Source organism: Anarhichas minor, unplaced genomic scaffold, assembly GCF_050575085.1.
Source record: "Anarhichas minor isolate MPS153535 unplaced genomic scaffold, ASM5057508v1 ptg000125l, whole genome shotgun sequence".
Lineage (NCBI taxonomy): Eukaryota > Metazoa > Chordata > Actinopteri > Perciformes > Anarhichadidae > Anarhichas > Anarhichas minor.
Window position 1 is genome coordinate 214,459 of NW_027466571.1, and position 14,640 is coordinate 229,098.

The 14,640-nt window shown below is 40.1% G+C and overlaps 1 protein-coding gene across 1 annotated transcript; it reads right to left on the bottom strand.

Annotated features, from left to right (window-relative positions):
* Window positions 1-920: 920 nt before the first annotated feature.
* Window positions 921-13,275, bottom strand: LOC142941023 (carbohydrate sulfotransferase 8-like). Its single transcript, XM_076083263.1, has 4 exons — window positions 13,081-13,275; window positions 7,970-8,151; window positions 3,595-3,635; window positions 921-2,821 (listed from the first exon to the last, which is right to left on the bottom strand). Exons 2-4 carry the CDS (start codon window positions 8,079-8,081, stop codon window positions 1,799-1,801), a joined length of 1,176 nt encoding a protein of 391 aa, XP_075939378.1. The 5' UTR covers window positions 8,082-8,151; window positions 13,081-13,275; the 3' UTR covers window positions 921-1,798.
* Between the last annotated feature and the right edge of the window lie 1,365 nt (window positions 13,276-14,640).

Genomic DNA, 14,640 nt, shown 5'->3' on the forward strand with positions numbered 1-14,640 from the left:
GAAGTAAATTAAAGTGTTAATAATTAATAATCATCTGACAGGACGTCATGAAGAGGGAGAAACACACGCGCACACACACACACACACACACACACACACACACACACACACACACACACCTTCACTGAGCCAACAGAACGAGTTGGTTCTCTAAAGAACCCTGAAGTTATTTCAATTAGATGAAGAACAAGAAACCGTGTTAGAAGAGGAAGAGGATCAGGAAGAGGAGGAGGAGAAGGAAGAGGAGGAAGAGGAGGAGGAAGAGGAGGAGGAAGAGGAGAAGGAAGAGGAGGAGGAGGAGCAGGAGGAAGAGGAGGAGGAAGAGGAGAAGGAGGAGGAGGAGGAGAAGGAAGAGGAGGAGGAAGAGGAAGAAAATGAGGAGGAAGAAGAGGAGAAGGAGCAAGAGGAGGAAGAGCAGGAAGAGGAGGAGGAAGAAAAGGAGGAGGAAGAAAAGGAGGAGGAGGAAGAAGTGGAGGAGGAAGAGGAGGAGGAGAAGGAAGAGGAGGAGGAGGGAGTGCATCGGGCTCTGAGACCTCCTTCAGTGACTCCATGTTTGAGGTTTGGAGGCAGAAGCTGCTCTGATGGACACAAACATCTTTTTATGAAAATACTGCATCTGTTTACAAATACATAAATATACATTTAAATATCTCCTAATGTGTATATATATATATATATATATATATATATATATATAACGACAGGACATACGTACATTTCCCCGCTGCGGGACAAATAAAGGATTATCTTATTGGACATCGCTGTCTTTCACCTGCAGTACCTGCTTCTGCCACGAGATGTCAGTAAAGACTTATTTGAGTGTTTGTCTCCTTTGTTTTTTAAATGTTGTTCCTTCATCATCATCATCACACTTTACTTTATTCTGACTCACATACAAATACTCAGAGCACCAAATGTGGAGTAATCCGCCGCTGAAAGTAGTCCCCACCAACGTCACTGTTTTAAATATAAAAGCACACATTATCTTTTATAAAAGGAGAGATTCTTTAGGTTTAAACGATGTGTATAGTATATCTATATCTCTCTGTATATATATATACATCTGATAAACATCATATTGTGTCAGAATAAGAAGCATCAGGTGTCTCACGTATTTATTGCTATTCATATCAACGTAACGCAGCAGGTGAACCATGGCAGTGATAAGGCTTAAAGTGGATCTACGTCCTCATTGTTCTACTTTAACATGTCGACTCCTTTAAAAAGAGAAGAAGAAGAGACTCACCTGTCCTCCAGGTAAAGCCTCAGAGAACAGAACGTAAAAAAAACTTCACAGAAGTCATTCAAGTTGTTCAGAGATCAATAAATGTTCATTATTTACAGATTATCATTATGATCATTATCATCATCAACATGTCACTCAGCTGAATAAATAAAGGCAAAATATGTAAAATCACTCTTTAAATAATTTAAGAATTAATTAAATATTATTTAAATAAGAACAATAATCAAGACAGAGTTCATCATGGTTCAGTCTCATTGATGTGCAGCATGTTGCACTGTGGGTAAAAAAAAGTCCACAGCCAGGAGTTAAAGATCTAAAGCCTCATTCTGAGAAACAGGACAAAGGACAGTTCATCCCTCAGACCTGGTTCCTTAAGTAAACAGTGATATGTGACCCACAATGCACCTCTCTACCAAGTTACATGAACATCAGGCCAAAGGTGTACCTGTGATCCTACTGACAAACAAACAGTTCTGTTCTGTAAAGTCACTTAGCATTAGAGCCCCTCCCCCCCAGGTCCTGGACTTGGTGCCCCCTCCCCAGGTCCTGGCCTCAGTGCAGGTCTTTAAAGGGTTTGGGGTAGTTGAACATCAGATAATCCATGTAGTAGAAGTCGAAGGCCTTTTGTCTCTCGGTAGAGTTCAGCTGTGAGAAGTATCTCACGGTGATTCTGGAGGAAGTCCTCTCAGCTTGGGGGTTTCTGTCTTTGAAGTCGGGGAACGTGAGGTTCCTCGGTGCGCCGACGCTCCGCAGCAGGAAGTTGGCTTCTTCCTCCAGGTTCTCGAACTTCCCGATGAAGTTGTACCTGAGAAGACACGGGTTACACAGCTGGCTGACCGGCTCCCAGTGGATGTCCATCCCCACCGGCCGACGTACGTCCAGCAGGTATTGGACGAACTCCCTGAAGGTGACGCCGGCGCCGGTGCGCAGGGCGGCGCGCGTGGCATTGGCGCGGTACCTGGAGATGATCGGGCGGCCAAACACCGGGTGGTAGTACGAGTTCGGACTCTCGAACTTGTCCCGAAATGCCGACACCAGGCGCTCGAAGGGTTCCCTGACGAACAGCACTTTGGTGTAGGAGCGGAGTCTCTCAGCGATGCCGGCGCGGTCGTGGTTCTCCAGGCGTCGCAGGCGGTTGGCGTAATGCGCCACGTCGTGAGGAATGTCGCGTGTGGAGGCGGCGTTGCCTCCCAACACCATCAGCACCCGCTTCCAGTTGGAGCAGCCGGCTTTGGGCACCTCACAGTACAGCAGTCTGGACCGGTCCTCCACATAGACCCGGGACACCTGCCGCTGAGAGACCGGCCGCTCGGTGACGCCCGGCTGGTATTTGGCACAGACAGCAGTCAGCAGACGGCGCCGGGACGCCTGAGTGTCCGCCAGCTGCTGCTGGAGGTGTTGGTCCTCCTCTGCACCTGAAGGGGCGCCGGACGGGTTCAGGTTCCTCAGAAGCAACTTTCTGTGTCGTTTGGTCACCGGCTGTTTGGAGCCGACTGAGTCTTCAATCAACAGAGAGTCAGAGAGGAACTGGACTTCAGTCTGATCGGCTGCCGGTGTGAAGTCAGTCACCACATCCTGGAACCCAAAAGAACCTTTCAATTTCAACTGTTGGTTCTGTGTTGTTGTAATGATGGTTCTCTGTATTGTAATGATGGTTCTATGTGTTGTTGTAATGATGGTTCTATGTGTTGTTGTAATGATGGTTCTGTGTTGTAATGATGGTTCTATGTGTTGTTGTAATGATGGTTCTATGTGTTGTTGTAATGATGGTTCTCTATGTGTTATTGTAATGATGGTTCTCTATGTGTTGTTGTAATGATGGTTCTCTATGTGTTGTTGTAGTGATGGTTCTCTATGTGTTGTTGTAATGATGGTTCTATGTGTTGTTGTAATGATGGTTCTATGTGTTGTTGTAATGATGGTTCTATGTGTTGTTGTAATGATGGTTCTCTATGTGTTGTAATGATGGTTCTCTATGTGTTGTTGTAATGATGGTTCTATGTGTTGTTGTAATGATGGTTATATGTGTTGTTGTACTGTTGGTTCTGTGTTGTTGTAATGATGGTTCTCTATGTGTTGTTGTAATGATGGTTCTCTATGTGTTGTAATGATGGTTCTCTATGTGTTGTTGTAATGATGGTTCTCTATGTGTTGTTGTAATGATGGTTCTGTGTTGTTGTAATGATGGTTATATGTGTTGTAGTGATGGTTCTCTATGTGTTGTTGTAATGATGGTTCTGTGTTGTAATGATGGTTCTATGTGTTGTTGTAATGATGGTTCTGTGTTGTTGTCATGATGGTTCTATGTGTTGTTGTCATGATGGTTCTATGTTGTTGGTTCTATGTACCTTCTCATTGGTCCACCTTGGAGCCTCAAACATGTTCACACCTGCAGACGAGAGGAGATAACAGCTGATCTGGAGCCAGTTTGATTCTTAACAGTTACATCAAACGTCATCAGAGATTATTATGGTCTGGAGATCAGCAGAGGAGGATTGTGGGTAAGAGGTTTTAACGATGAATGAGAAACGTCCTAAATTTTCTTTATTGATTCTTCCACTGATTGTTTTTTTAATTAACTTATTTAATGTTTATTCAATAAAATAGTAATAACATTTTTTATTCTCTTAATACATTTATTTTAATCATCGGTTAGAACTTCAACGACTCGTCAATTAATTAATAAAATCAATAATCATACAAGTTAAAAACAGGACTCTGATAGAGTCAAACACACACTTACACAGGTACACACAACCACACACACACACATAGACACAGACATACACACATATACAGACACACAGACACACACACACACACACACACACACACACACACATATACACACACAGACACACACAGACACACACGCACACACACATACAGACACACGCACACACACACACAGACACACAGATCCAGATGGCCTCTCAGCAGCTTCCTGACTCTGAAGGTTATTTATTACCCAGACTGCACCTCACCGTGTTCTCAACACAAAGACAACAAAACAAACTGACTCATGAAGATGTACAGTAATGTACAGTAATCTAATGTACTGTAATGTACAGTAGTGTAGCATTGTGTTAGCATTTCATTAGCATTGTGTTAGCATTGTGATAGAATTGTGTTAGCATTACGTTAGCATTCTGTTAGCATTGCAGCCGCAGAGGAAGCATGAATCACAGAGCAGACGCTGCAGCTGCTGCTGTCATGTTGATCTGACTCAGCAGGTTTATTTAAAGAGCTGCTGAACTCACAGAGAACTCTTTATGTTGAGGAGAAACCAGGTCCTCCTGCTCCACTAAACCTCCAGGGTTCACTGATCACAGGTTAGTCACATCCTGTTGATGGAGACACTTTGACTACATGTGAACTGATGCAACATAAAGCATCATGGGGGCTGTAGTTCCAAACCTCACAGCATGACTATCTAAAGAATAAGTAGAACATGAAGTGTTTGTTGAATCCTGAATCCTGAAGGATCCAGGTTTGTGGACATGTGGAGTCCACCATCTCTCTGAATCAGCAAACATGGACTCTCTGTCCCTAAAACCATGAAGGGGAACCAGAACTAGGACTGATGTGGGCTCCACTGGACCACATCCCTCCGATCTGATATCAAGAGTCCGTCTGAAGACAAACTAATGTTTCCTTCAACTCCGTCCTCTGACAGTCGATTCTAACAGAAACACTTGACCTGATAGGAAGATCTAATGTGTAGTGACTCAGTTACACCACAGGAGGGACTGAAATATCAATGGAGGTAGAACTAGAGGATGAAGGAAGCTGCTCTCAGCTCGTCCTCATTAAAGCGTCAGACTAAGTGATGTTAGTATTAAAGAAGAGAACAGACTTCCTGTTGGAAGGTTTCTGAGTTTAGCTGCTGTTTGATGATGATGAACATCTTCTCTCTGTTACATCTGTCTCCAGATGTTGACGTGTGAAAGCAGAATGATCCAAAACAGAAACCCTCTGCTAGTGACGAGAATACAACCAGAGCAAATGCTGCTTTCAGATTCTTACATGTTGTTTGTTAAAATAAAGAGTAATAAAGAAAGATAAAGAATAATAAAGAGTAACTGACTCAAAACAACCACAAAGACAAACTGATGATTTGTAGTCATTACAAACCAAAGTCCTGCTTCATTGCTGCTTTGTCCTTAAAGAAACATTAGCAGTGAGTTTGTGTTCTCTCAGCTGATCACATGATCTACCAGCAGTGCTGTCAGATCAACACACAGAGGAGCTGTGATGCTGGTGCACCAGGACAACAAACCAGAGGAACCAGGTTTCATTTACACACCTCTGATATTTGTGAGACAACGAGACACGAAGCTTCAACTAGAAACTTAGAGACAGAACAGAATAACGAGTCACTCAGGTTATTTATGGTCAGTGTGTGAGTGTGTGTGTGAGACACTAATTAAAGTGCACTGTTGAAGTGGGGAGGCGAGCGGTGACATGTTGTTGTTTGGACTGAAATAGGCCACACACCACAGACTAACCTTCATGTTACATTGAGTCAGTTCAGAGGATTTCATGTGCAGACACTAAACCAAGCTGCTGAACATCTACACGTGTTGTTCTCTGAGCACACAGTGAAGGAGTCCATATTATAATATCATTCATGAAACCAGCCACTTAAATGTGATTAGACTGTTAGAAAAGACATGGGCTCCGGTTTCACAGCTTCAACTGAGAACATTGATTTAATTAAAGAACAATCTGGAACAGCCTGTAGATGATTACAGCTGTGTGTAATCTCATTCTTCTTCCACTCCAATGCGACTGGGATAGCTGATCATTGATGACTGAATGGAGGGAGATGAAGAAGAGGCCTACTCTATTTATAGTTTCTGTTTTAGTGGATAGGCCAGCTGACAGGAAACATTATATTCAAATCAATATGGTCCCTGATATATTTACAACTTCAATCAATAGTGAGGAAGAGAAAACAAACAGATATATCCAGATAACCAGCTTTATATATACAGTATATATATATATATATATATAGTCTAACCTGTAGTCGGAGGTTAGGGTTAGTTCAATGGGGGGGGGGGGGGCGGGGGGGGGGGGGCACATGTAAAAGACCGTCCTACAGATCACCAGACTGCAAGACATGCAAAACTCTTTCAAAGAAAGTCATCGTAGAGGATGTGTGACTGTGGTCGTTTAGTGTCTCTTTGTGGTTGTTTAGAGCCTCTCTGTGGTTGTGTTGAGTCTCTGTGGTTGTTTTGAGTCTCTTTGTGGTTGTTTTGAGCCTCTTTGTGGTTGTGTTGAGTCTCTTTGTGGTTGTTTTGAGTCTCTTTGTGGTTGTGTTGAGTCTCTTTGTGGTTGTTTCGAGCCTCTTTGTGGTTGTGTTGAGTCTCTTTGTGGTTGTGTTGAGTCTCTTTGTGGTTGTTTTGAGTCTCTTTGTGGTTGTTTTGAGTCTCTGTACCTGGTAGGCCAGCTCAGTAATACATAACCTTATGCAATTACATTACATACCTAACCCCTACTCTTACTTACTTAGTCTGGTCAGATTTCACCACTTTGCGGCCCCCTTTGTAAATGTATCTTCTGACTCGGAAAAGAGCTAAAACCTTGAAAACGTATAAATAAACCTCCCACATGTGATTTGATTTGTTGGTAATGAATAAAACTCTTTGGTCTCTGCTGAGGTCAATATTCCTCTTTGAGTAGTTTTCTGATGAATTGTGCAGCCGGAGTGTGAAGGTGATATCTTTTCATTATTTGATGACATGTTCATGTCCCTGGAAGGACGACTTTACTTCCGTCCTTGAGTTGGATGACACAGATCATACATCATCACTCACAACCACAGACCTGCTACCGGATCAGAGGATTTAGAACCTGATGACCATGTTTGTTCTGCATGCTGATCTCTGCAGACGAGGACCAAAGATGTAAAAGCTGCTGTTTAAGGAACAATTACAGGATTATTCAGCTTCAGATTACTGCAGATGTTTGACTTCACTCTGCCAAAGAAGTGCTGCTCAGGTTTAATCTCACATCTCACATAGAAGTGGATGTCAGAAAATAGAAACCTACTTTAAACTGCTGCTGTTAGGTGTATTACTCTGAGCTGGAGATCAATGCTTCAGGCTCACAGTCCTTCTCCTCATCAAGAGGCACCTTAAAGAAGTCTGGGGCTGATTACAGTATTGATCTCTGGACCTTCTCATCACTGTCGTCCTCCTGCAGCTGAACTCATGTTTCTTAATTTTAACACCAGGACCGACAGGTCTGAACATCTGTTTGGTTTTTATACTGAAATAGGAGCCTCTAAAACTACTAAACTATATACTACAGAGTCAGGAACACAGCCTCTGATTGGTGGACTAGTCGGGAACACAGCCTCTGATTGGTGGACAGACTCAGCCCAGGGCATCAGGAATAATAAATGTTTTCAACACGTAAAAATAGATTCTTAATCTAAGGAAACAATCACAACGGTTAGCTTCTTGGCTCTCTCCCATGCTGCGTCTCAGAGATACACACACCTGAAGCCTACAACATAGTAGGTTACAGGTTATACATCAGGTGTATTCCAGCATTGTGAAGCTAATTGGTCCCTTTGGACCCCGGGTCTAAAGAAGAAGTAGAAAGAGGAGGAGGAGGAGGCAGGTGTCTGTAGGTTTATCTGTGACATGTGAACTCCACTGATCCCAGTTCAGCCGCTGCCTGTTAGCAGCCAGCTGACCTCAGAGCACTGACCTGGGGTCTGCTGCAGGACCACCTGGGTCAGATCCTGGAGGCGGACCAGCAGCAGCAGAGATCCGGCTCCCAGCAGCAGGAGGAACCAGAGGGAGCAGGGCGGCTTCTTCATGACCGACACAGCACAGTCCTGCAGCCTAGAGTCCACCAGGCTGACCCCAGATCAGCCACCGCAGCACAGCCTGAAGACACACAGGGAGGGGAGGTTAGACCTGGTAGAGATCTGACCTCCGATCAGCTCCATCACATCATCTGTCTGTGTATTAATCACTACTGTCTCATGAACAGTCTCAGACTAACTGATACACATATAGGACTGTGAGTGTGTGAGAGAGAGTGTGAGTGTGTGTGAGAGAGAGTGAGAGAGTGTGTGAGTGAGTGTGTGTGCGTGTGTGTGTGAGTGAGTGAGTGTGTGTGAGTGTGACAAAGACCCTCTCCATTGCAGGCATTTGTGGACTGTTTGAGACAATAAGAGACTCACACACTGAGTTGAATGTTTATTGTACAGTTCTGATATCTGGTCTCAGGCGTAATTATTGAAGGTCGGGCCTGTAGACAAACATATTAGTGGTTTAGTTATCTTTAACTAAAATGATTGAATATATTAATAGTGTTGTCAAATAACCTGCATGTTCAAAGCACTTACCTCTGCTGTGTCTCCTCTCCAGGGTGTTCGTCCTAAAAGTGTCTCCAGGGTACAAGAGCACCATTTTATAGTTCCGGGAAGGTACCATGTGGTAATTACTAGAGGGGTGGTAGGAAAATTGAATCCTCTATTCGGACCGGATATGATCTCTATGGTGATGTCTTACCATACCGTACTGCCGAAGGTTTTGGTCTATGAATATTTTTCAAGGAGAGACTCCACGTGAGCTGTATGTTCGCCTTAAAGACTTGTTTTCGAAATGGGTCAAACCAGAGAAGTCAACAGTGAAAGAGATATCTGAGATGTTGATTCTTGAACAGTTCCTGAGGATGGTGCACCCGGACCTTGAGGTGTGGATCCGTGAGCATGACCCTCGTACGGCAGAAGAAGCAGCTCAGCTGGCTGAAGTATTCACAGCAGCCAGAAGAGGGGCCAGACACACCACCTTCGGCAAAGACACCAATTTTGCCCCGAGAAGCAAGTCCACTGGGGCATCTCCATTGTAGGCATTTGTGGACTGTTTGAGACAATAAGAGACTCACACACTGAGTTGACTGTTTAATATGATCTCTATGGTGATGTCTTACCACCATAGAGATCATATAGATAATTGACCTTAGAATGTTAGGCATCTATTTGAATGTATGTGTTGTAGTTTAGGGGATTGTGTTGTAGAATAAGGGGCAGAGTCACCTATCTTACAGTGATGTGGAGGTCCTCGTTAGTGGCAGACTATATAAGGCTGCCATAATTACATCTAGTGCTGTCGCTGCCAGGACCACATGCTGCCCGTGGTCCCTGAAAGAGTTATGCCATGTTTTTGTTTGTTTTTGTCGGTGAAATAAACACCTGGTTGGTTTACACGTACTCTCTGTGTCCGTCCTCCTGCTTCCGAAGTCCGGCCGCTGCGTGCCAGCCTAACTGACTGTGAGTGTGACTGTGAGTGTTCCCATGAGGCCGTGCAGGAACATCTGTTTCTCCCTCGCTATGGAGATAAGATACACAGGTACACACACCTTGAGTAACTTTTCATTACTAAGGTCTTTAGATTGTTCTGACCAAATTCTAAGTTGATCTGATTATTTCCTAGGAGGAGTTTGTTAAAGTACAGCACCTGGAAATGACTGAAACGACACTAAAAATTCATAGAAAATTCAAAATGGCTGACTTCCGGTTGGGTTTAGAGCATGGCCCCAAGAGACTTTCTTTTAAGTCCACATGTGATACATGTTCCTACCAAATTTTATACATTTATGTGAAACGTACTGCGAGGGCTGCTTCGCCAAAATGTTGTAGGGGGTGCTACGTCTGTGCTCGGGCCCTAATGCTATATATGATGGAGCAGCGTGTGCTCTGCTGAGATGAATGTAGTTTGTAGGTCACCACACTTTAAACACATTACAGGATCAGTCCGTCTTTTAATACGGACTTCCTGTCTGTGGCTCTCAGCTCAAAACTCATTGGTTCCTACTGAAGACTTAAATCTATAAAGTTGAATCTCTCTGTGTCTGAGTTTCATCCAACGTTTCTCTAACTGAAACACAAATATCCTGCTTTATAATCCCAGAGATGAATATTGAAGAACCATAAACATAATGATGACTAATCTATAAATAAGATGAGTTGATCAGCTCCTCGGCTCCAAACATTAATCCTTCATTCTCTGATGAGACTCTAATCTTATGGATATAAACTCCTCATCTCTCTCTCATGGTTCCATGTTGATCCTGAGCAGCTCAATAGTGTCAAGTGTTTTTTTTATCTTTTAAATAACTTTTTCTTACACATTTACCATAAATAAACAAGCCTTTCAAACAACTACAAATCCCAGGATGCATTTCACGATCATAGAGCTTCACATTAAAGAGTACACACTAACGTTTAAGTACATGTTCACTCATTCACAAGAGGTCCCTGAAGGTAACACAAGGTCACCAACGGACTCTTGTTGGTCCCTGAAGGTAACACGAGGTCACCGACGGACTCTTGTTGGTCCCTGAAGGTAACATGAGGTCACCGACGGACTCTTGTTGGTCCCTGAAGGTAACACGAGGTCACACCTCGTATCTCGACCAATAATTAAAATATCTGAGCAGATACAAAGACGCGGTGACATCATATCTATTAAAAGTGACTTGTTTCATGATGTTTAGACCTATTAAAGACAAAACCACTGATCGATGAATGAAAATCATAACGATAATCAACATAATGGTGACGTGTTTAATATCTCAGTCAACGAGACATCTGACAACACAACTCATTGATTAATCAAATCAATAATCTGATCGGATTACACTATCGTCCCATGATGAAAACACCAGATTTAATTAAATAAATTAAATGTATGTAGATATTCTTTCAATTAACTTTATTGACAACAGAACAGAACTGATCATTTCATAAGCTTTCAGTGCTTAATCAATAGTTAATCATTAAGGTTTAACGTTTCCTACTCTGTGTGTGTGTGTGTGTGTGTGTGTGTGTGTGTTGTGAGGTGTTCAGGACAGTAGGTTATTTTTAGCAGCGAATAGAGAAATAATTCAGTACGATCGCAGAGCAGCTCGTTCACCTCCTCTCTGACAGAGGAGAGCAAGCAGCAGATGGATCCTCTTCCTCAACCTTCTCATCCTCCTCCTCCTCATACAGAATACAGAAGACGAGATGATAATAAATGTTATTCTGTTCTTCATCATCATCTTCCTCCTTTTATGGATCCACAGTAACTGGAAATATTGCCCCTAAACATGAATGATTCACCTCATCAGTTGAGGCTTGAAACTGTTCAGTTCAACGTTGTTCTTGTTGAAATAAAGAGGTTCACACTCTTGTGATTGTGTCTCATTATCATAAAAACATCTTGAGAGATTCAGACATCATCTCACATGTGGCAGCAGGTAAACACCGTCAGAGATAATCATCACGTTTGGTTTATGGAAGAAGAATCATGTGTCTGTGTCTCTTTACTGTTTGTAATCTGTCCTCTGTGGTAGTTCAGGCTACAGTCGGTGTCTCCAGATTACATGTTGCCATGACGACTCACAAACAAACTAACAACTGTAGTGTCTGGTAATCACATCAACATGAGGTCATCCATCTTTATGTCAGCAAACTCAGTTTGATGAAAGGTAAAGTTGAACTTGTCCCAGCAGACATAAAACTACAATCAGACATAAAACTACAGTCAGACATAAAACTACAACCAGACATTAAACTACAATCAGACATTAAACTACAGTCAGACATAAAACTACAACCAGGCATTAAACTACAATCAGAAATGAAACTACAGTCATACATTAAACTACAGCCAGACATTAAACTACAATCCAAAATTAAACTAGTCATACATTAAACTACAGTCAGAAATTAAACTACAGTCAGACATTAAACTACAGTCAGAAATTAAACTACAGTCAGAAATTCAACTACAATCAGACATTAAACTACAATTAGACATTCAACTACAATCATACACAAAACTACAATCATAAATTAAACTAGTCATACATTAAACTAGTCATAAATTAAACTACAGTCAGACATTAAACTAGTCAGAAATTAAACTACAATCAGACATTAAACTACAATTAGACATTCAACTACAATCAGACATAAAACTACAATCAGAAATGAAACTACAATTATACACTAAACTACAGTCAGACATAAAACTACAGTCGGACATAAAACTACAATCAGAAATTAAACTACAGTCAAACATTAAACTATAGTCGGACATAAAACTACAATCAGAAATTAAACTACAGTCAAACATTAAACTACAGTCGGACATAAAACTACAATCAGAAATTAAACTACAGTCAGACATTAAACTACAATTGGACATTAAACTACAATCAGACATAAAACTACAATCATAAATGTAACTACAGTCAAACATTAAACTACAGTCTGACATAAAACTACAGTCAGACATTAAACTGGACTCATACATTGAACTACAGTCAGACATTAAACTACAATCAGACATACAACTACAATCAGACATACAACTACAACCAGACATAAAACTACAGTCAGACATTAAACTGGACTCAACAGACAACAGATACCAACCATTAGTTTTAAATATCCATCAAGTCAATATAAACTCACTTTAAGCTCCGTCACATGAGTTAAAATATCAAAAACACACTTTGTGTTCCCATAAAATATAATTTTAGATCATATCAGAAACAAGAGGATAATAACTGTAAAGAAAAAGAAAAATATATTAAATCTATAGAAGCAAAGAAATATACAGAGAAACATAAATACTAATCTGGAGAAATAAAGACATACATGTAGATCAATAAATAAATATATCTATATATCTATATAATATATATATAGATATATATATATATATCTATATATATATATAATATAATAAATGGGCAAAAGGCAGCACAGACAACATAAATAAAACGTTAAACTGGATCCCGGTCCCGGTTCCTCTCACCTGTGTGAGGACCAGCATGAGTTCACCGGTCCGATAGAAAGTCTTCTTCTCCGGATCTGTTCACCTCCGTCTCTGCGCGAGGAGGAACAATAGCAGATCGACGGAAACCTCCGGAAGTCCCCCGCGTGTTTCCTCAAGAAGAAGAAACCGAGAGGAGAGAACCGGGAACCGGGAGGGAAAACGCCCAAAGTTACGGAGGACGGGGAGCAGAAGTGTGTGTGTGTGTGTGTGTGTGTGTGTGTATGTGTGTGTTCACGAGCGAGAAGAAGGAAGATACCGGAAGTTCAGCTGTGAGGCCTTCACAATAAACGTCAATTCAGTTTATACATTATTATTAGCGGAGTTATTATTTTTTTAGGTTTTAATTATTATTATTATTATTATAATTATTATAAGTATTGTAATTATTATTATAATCACAATTATAATACTAAAATACAAAACTAATATGTATTATTATTATTTTTGTTATTATTATAATTATGATTTTGATTATTATTGTTATCATTACCATCATTATTATTATTGTTATACTTATGATTCATATTATTACTGATGTTCTAAGTATTATTATTGTTATGATTATATTATTATTATTATTATTAATGTTTGTTATTAATGTCTCTGGTGGTCAACACATTTAGGTTTAGGGTTCATGTTTCTATTCAACACACAATATATATATACATAGTATATATACTATATATATATACATATATATATATATATATATATATATATATATATATATATATATGTATATATATATATATATATATACATATATATATATATAGTCTATAACACTATAAACACTTTTTACAGCGTGTTTATGAGCTCCAGTTATTTGAGTGAAAACAGAGTTTGTGATTCAACAGTTCGAGCTAAAATATGTACGTAACAATAAAAGGTTATAATTAGACCGCCTCACTAGTTATTATTATTATTATTATTATTCCTCACTTATTGTTTTCTTTAGTTTGTAAACAACAGAAAAATATAAAAGAAAGTCACACTGTAGATTTATATTTATTTTATAACAATGAAATCAATTGTTATGTAAATATGAATGTATGATATGAAGATCACTTACATAATAAATATGAGGTAATGTTGTATTATACATTAATGTGGATATTAGCATCTCAAATTATATCAAATATTTAAAGAAATCATCAATAAACATAAAACAATGATTGTAAACAAATATACAATCAGTAGAACAATATTAGAAAGTAAATAAAGCTCAGAGATAAAATGAAATAAAACACATGACAGTGACATTAAAATATAATATATACTTTACTAAATGATTAATAATCAAATGAAATGTCTGTGTGACAGAAATCTATATTATTATTATTATTATTATGATTACTATTATTATTGACTGTTATAAGTAATGAGAGTTATAGATAATACTGATAGTGGTAGAAGTATTAAGTATTTATCTGTATTAATTCAATCTAAAGGACTTTTATTTTATAACTCACCGGAAACAGTAACTCTTATTGTGGTAACTTGACTCTCTGCATGAAGCAGCGCTGTGTGTGTGTGCGT

Coding starts and splice junctions, on each gene's coding strand:
- LOC142941023 (XM_076083263.1), bottom strand. CDS start 8,081: ATGAAGAAGCCGCCCTGCTCCCTCTGGTTCCTCCTGCTGCTGGGAGCC. Junction 3,636..7,969: donor GGTCCTGCAGCAGACCCCAG/GTCAGTGCTCTG, acceptor TCTCGTCTGCAG/GTGTGAACATGTTTGAGGCT. Junction 2,822..3,594: donor CAAGGTGGACCAATGAGAAG/GTACATAGAACC, acceptor TTTGGGTTCCAG/GATGTGGTGACTGACTTCAC.